At 43.0% G+C, this 5,683-nt stretch overlaps 1 protein-coding gene across 1 annotated transcript; it reads right to left on the reverse strand.

Moving 5' to 3' along the window:
• Positions 1-3,187: 3,187 nt before the first annotated feature.
• On the reverse strand, positions 3,188-4,141 carry LOC112504453 (mucin-2-like). The gene has a single exon (XM_025108394.1). The coding sequence runs from the start codon at positions 4,139-4,141 to the stop codon at positions 3,188-3,190; it is 954 nt and encodes a 317-aa protein (XP_024964162.1).
• Positions 4,142-5,683: the final 1,542 nt, after the last annotated feature.

Consider the following 5,683-nt stretch of genomic DNA (forward strand, 5'->3'; position numbering starts at 1 on the left):
AGGTTAAGTCCCGACTTAAATGACCAAGCTTAAGAATCAATAAAAAATGGCAGCACCCAAATGTGCCCTACACGAAAACTTTGTTATAAATTATCCCTTAAATCCTTAAGCTGGACTCACACCCACACCCAAAGGGGTGCTTAGCTCATAATGAAATTAGAAAACATAACATAAATAAAAGAAGAAGAATGCATAAGAAATACTTGAACTGAAAATAAAATACTTACTGCTGCCCACAGAGGGCACACAATACCCAGTGGCGAGAATAAAAGATGAACTACGAAAATTAAATTACAAACTGAAACTAAACTAGTTCTACTGCTACAAAGCTTAAGATAATACTCCATGGTTGCTTGGCTAAGTTGCTGGTGGAAATTTGATGATTAGCATGAGAGAAAGCCTTCAAATATATAGGAGAAAGGTGGGGCCCGGATACTCTTTGTCCAATGGATAAAAATCTGCATTGTCCAAAGGGTAAGGACCACCCATCATCACAAGTCTACTTCAATCTATGGCCTTGTTACTTCTTCTTGAAAGGTTGTAAAAGGTGAAAGTACTCCCATTAATTATGAAAAGAAGGTTTTTCCATCATAATAAAAGTAGGTGTACTTTCCTTGTCTTTATTAGCTTTAACCAGGTCCATTCCTCCAAGTAACTTAATGCTTAGATCTGAACTTAGAATTAACTCTCATTAATATCCAAAAACATGAATATTATAATTTTGTTCAAATCCAACTAGATGCAAATCCACCATAGAATGACTATGAGCAGAAAGTRGGCAATTTACCAAAAGTAATGGGTTTTTTAGAAAATAATTAAATTCTTGACCTTTCATCACCTCTTAACATATTTTGSACCAAAAATASWAGATAGGAGCAAAATGGGTACCAAAGATACAATAAAATAGGGGTATTAAACAACAAATAACTCTCACAAAATGAGAGTTATCACACCCCCAAACTTGAGGTATTACTTGTCCTCAACTAAAAGAAAAATAATTAAAATGACACAAAAAGAAAGGAACAAGAATGAAACACTTACGGAAGGTGTTGGAAATTCGTCTAGTAAAGAGGATGTACAACTTCCTTGCTTGATCTTCGTAGTGTTGCCGTTAATCAGTAGGACTTTTGGGTTAGTGTTTCAATGATAGTGTGTATCCCTCCCCCAAACTTATCCTATACTACAAAAGGGTTTGAAACATAAGTTTTCATCGATTCACTTTTGAGTATTTAGAAAAAGTTCGTGACCCATATCTTGGCATAAACTTGCCCTTTGGAATACCGGGCTTTTTATTTTTGTTTTCTAATTTTCCGAAGACCGATCCTTTTTTTTTCCTTCTCTTTTCTCTATATTTTTTTCATACCTCCCAATTTTTCAAAGGTATATTTTTTTCTTTTTGAACACATCTCCCCAAACTTAATAATGACAATGTCCCCATTGTTGCCAAAGGGACCAAAACGGCATGGGTTGGGTGCAAAGGGAAAAGTGTTTGGGTTTAAAAACAAAAGGAGGGCCTACATCCTTTTAACTTTTATCACTACGAAAAATCATTCAAGGAGCTTGTACCTGAAATGAATAAGGGGACTATACAAAACAAAATGAAATCCAACACCCATGTCATAAATATCTACACAAAAGAAAATGACATTCCGCAAAGCATACACAAAAGACGGAATGAAAGTGTATCAGTACCCAAAAGATATATCCAAAAATAACATTCAAAGAGGTTGGATCAAAAGTTGAGAATTTAACCATTTTCTGCCAAACTGCTTACTGTAGGTAAACAGTGGCTGCATCTGCCGCCTCGGAGCTGTGGACAATGAGAGCCACAATGGAAACAGCAACAGCAGGAACGATCGCAGTCGTGGTAGGCAACATAGCAGGAACAGGAATGTAAGGAACAGGAGCAAAGGGTGCAGCAACAACGGACGTAACCGGCAAGTGGGCTTGCAAGGGTGGGAAGCACCGGACTTGAGGAGGGCAAAGACCGCTGGGGAACCGTGGAAGTTGGGCCGTCAAGAGGGTATCCTGATGTCCGTAAAGCTGTCTTTCCACCCGGTTCCAATCTCTAGTGTATGCCCAAAAATGAGCACTCTTCTTTTCGAGATCGGAGACTCGGTCATCAATGCTTCCAACCTTCTTTAATATCGCTTCCAGATTCTGATTAGTTTCTTCCCATTGAAGTGCCAAAACGGACAGCCATGTGGCCGACCCATACCCCGAGCCTAAAGGATTGCTTGGAGGTGGCTCGGATGGGCTGGCCTCATCATTGCCGTATCTTGGTATTTCCGCATCGGGCTCGGTCATGGGGACAACGGGAGGCTCGGACATGTGCACGGCAGGTGGCTCGGTGACAGCAGCGGGTGGCTCGAAAACAACAGCAACCTGTGGCGCAGAAAGAATGACCTGTGGCGTATGTTGTAGAACGGTTGATGGCGCCACAGGCTCTTCTGCAGCATTCGTGGCCGGGCCTAAATTCTGCACATTGAAATGGGGCCGAGAGGCTCTATGCCGTCGGTCGAGTGTGTTCTGTCCCAACAAGGGAGAGCCGACAACAATTGTATCATCCTCAAAGGTAGGGACCTTAGCCTTGGCCAAGAGTTTGGTGATAAGGGCCGGACAGACCAGGCGAGAATGCATCCTCTGAGAAGCTGCCAAAATGGATGCATGGATGATTGGCCCAAGGTCGATCGGCAACTCGCTCATTATGCAATAGAGGAGGACGCATCGGTCCCTCGAAATGGTACTATCATGCACAGTAGGAATTAAATTATGCCTTAAAAATTGAAACCAAAGGCCTGCTTCCGTGTTCAAATGGGCRGCGAAAATCATTTGTCGYCGGTTGTCCCTTGACCATCCCCGATCAGGGAGTGTAAGGATAGAAGCGATATCAGCATCGGGTACTTCACGGGTCCCTTTCATAATCTGTGAAAATGAGCATTCCGGCGGTGGGGTGAGTCCAAGGGCCGCATTAATCTTGGGCCCCGACCAATCTACTTTCTTGCCCCGAATTTTTACCGAAATGATCCCTGTAGTGCCAACAGCAGCGTAGAACTCGGTGACCCAAGTTACGTTAGCATGTAAAGGGGCAATCACCAAGTTGTCCCACCGCAAAGCCACCAAATGGTGCCTTATTGCCATAAAATTGTTGACCAATCACGAGTCAAAAGCTCGTTCTAAAATAATTTTATTGTTTTGGATGCGGTTGTACCTTTCTTGGAATGGCATCACCTTTTCTTTCTTTTTTTCTTGGGGCTGCCTGTTTCTTCGGCTTTGCCGCTGCCTTTCTCTTCTTCGAAGGTTTCGGCACACTGGCCTCCAAAACCTCCTCATCAGGAATCTCTTCATCAAAATCTTCCCTTTCCTCTTGCTCCGCCTCTTCGTCGGCCACATCTTCAGCATGTTCCAAGTCCTGGGCCATCTCGTCCTCAGAGTCACTGTCTTCAGGCATTGGTTTGTGTAATGTTTGAGGAATAACATATTCGGAACTTGCACTCCTAAAACTTCCAGAGGAGGTTTCTGTGCTCACAGTCTGCCCACTGGGGGCAGTAACTAGTGGTTCCGTAACAGGAAGTTCAGGCTCTGTTTGAGTCGGAGGGGGTTGTTGTGTAGGTTCTTCCAATGACTCATAAACAGAAAAAGGGAATAAATCCTCAGGATTGCTAGAGGCATTGGTTTCAAAATCAAACTGTAACTCCTCCCCTATAGTGTCACTAAGGTTTAGGTCAAAACCATGTATGGTGGGTGGGCCGAGTGGTGTTGAGGGAAGGGGAATAGGAGGCTGTTGAGTGGTGGTAGGGTTAATCGATGGTGGGATGGGGTTAGATAGAGGGGTGATAGGGGGTGGGACGGTTAGGGCTAGGAAAAGGGGTTTTGGTGTGGGAAGAGGCGCGGCGGCCGGCGGTCGTGTAGAAGACGGACCGGCGCCAATGGTGGTGGTGGTGTGAAGAATGGTGGATTGTGTGAAAACAGTGGTAAAAAGGGGAGGGGTTCGAACGTTGCTTACCGAAATGACCACGGTGTGATATTCATCATAATCGACCCTCACAGATGCTGATCGACCGACGTCGGTGGTGGATGAACGTCTCGCCGGAGGAGCGAATGCTATGGGGTCTGGCGAGAGAGGCACATAGTAGGGCATTGACGGGGTGGTTGATGGTGCGCAAGTGGTGGTCGGTGTATCGCCGGCAACAGTTCGCCGGTGGTTCGTCGAGTAGGCGGTCGGTAAGGTGGCCGGCCGGTGAGGTTATTGTGTGTTCGTGCCATGAAAGGGGAGGAGGAGTTTGAGTAGTCAAGACAAAAAATGAAATTCCCCCCCCCCCTTTTCATAGATAACCGCTGGGTAAAGCATAGGAAACCACCCACTTTTGCATGCAAAGTCTTTGGGAGTACAATTGATTTGAAAGAAATGATGACATGGTACAAGTCATTTCTCTTACATAAGCCTCCATTTTCAGAAAAACCATCATCACTCTTTTTCAAAAATAACCTCATGTCTTTTCTTAATTTCCCTTTTTCTTTTTCTTTGGAAGGTTCCACAAAAACCCGCCAAGATTTAAAAATAAAAACCAAAACCCACTGTTGAATGTGAGCACGAGATGCCTATTGTGAGCATACCTGCATGAAATAAACAAAAAGTACAATATTTAAAACTATTTACACTATTTACAACAAGAGGTTCGACAATCTTTCAGAGAGATTTTTGGCTTGGATCTTGCATTCCTTCCGGGAAGAAATGCTTGACCCGATGCCCATTTACTCTAAAAACCGTATTGTCTTGTGGGTTTAAGAGATCGATAGTTCCAAACTTTCCCACTTCAACAATAGTAAAAGGTCCCGACTATCTAGATTTGAGTTTCCTGGGGAAAAGCCTCAACCTAGAATTAAAAAGGAGCACTCTTTGACCTTTTTCAAAAATTCTTTGATTGATCCTACGATCATGCCACAGTTTTGTTTTTTCTTTGTAAATTTTCGCATTTTCGTAGGCTCGGTACCTCCACTCTTCCAACTCATTGAGTTGGAGCTTTCTTTTCTCTCCCGCTAGAGTTGCATCTAGATTAAGCTCCTTAATAGCCCAAAATGCCTTATATTCTAACTCTAATGAAAGGTGACAAGATTTTCCAAAAACAAGTTGGTATGGAGACATGCCTAATGGAGTCTTGAAAGCGGTACGGTAGGCCCAAAGTGCATCATCCAATTTAAGCGACCAATCTTTACGATTTGGCTTAACCACCTTTTCTAAAATATTTTTTATCTCACGATTTGAAAATTCCGCAAGACCATTGGTTTGTGGGTTGTAAGTCGTGGCAACTTTATGTCGGATGTTGTATTTCTCAAGAATGGTACTTAACACTTTGTTTATGAAATGAGTCCCTTCATCGCTTATCAATGCTCGGGGTGCTCCAAAACGAACAAAAATGTTTTTATGCAAAAATTTCACTACTGTTTTGGCATCATTTCTTGGGCAAGCCTTTGCTTCTATCCATTTGGAAAATGTATTGATTATGAAAAGACATGGGAAATGGTCCCATAAAGTCAATGCCCCAAACATCGAAAAGTTCAACTTCCAAAATATTGTTCAAGGGCATCTCGTTTCTTTGGGACAAATTCTCCATGCGTTGGCATTGATCACAACTCTTCACAAATTCAAAAGCATCTTTAAATATGGTAGGCCAAAAAAATC

Source organism: Cynara cardunculus, unplaced genomic scaffold (genome assembly GCF_001531365.2).
Source record: "Cynara cardunculus var. scolymus isolate 2C unplaced genomic scaffold, CcrdV1 Un_Scaffold_5653, whole genome shotgun sequence".
In the NCBI taxonomy this organism is placed as follows: domain Eukaryota; kingdom Viridiplantae; phylum Streptophyta; class Magnoliopsida; order Asterales; family Asteraceae; genus Cynara; species Cynara cardunculus.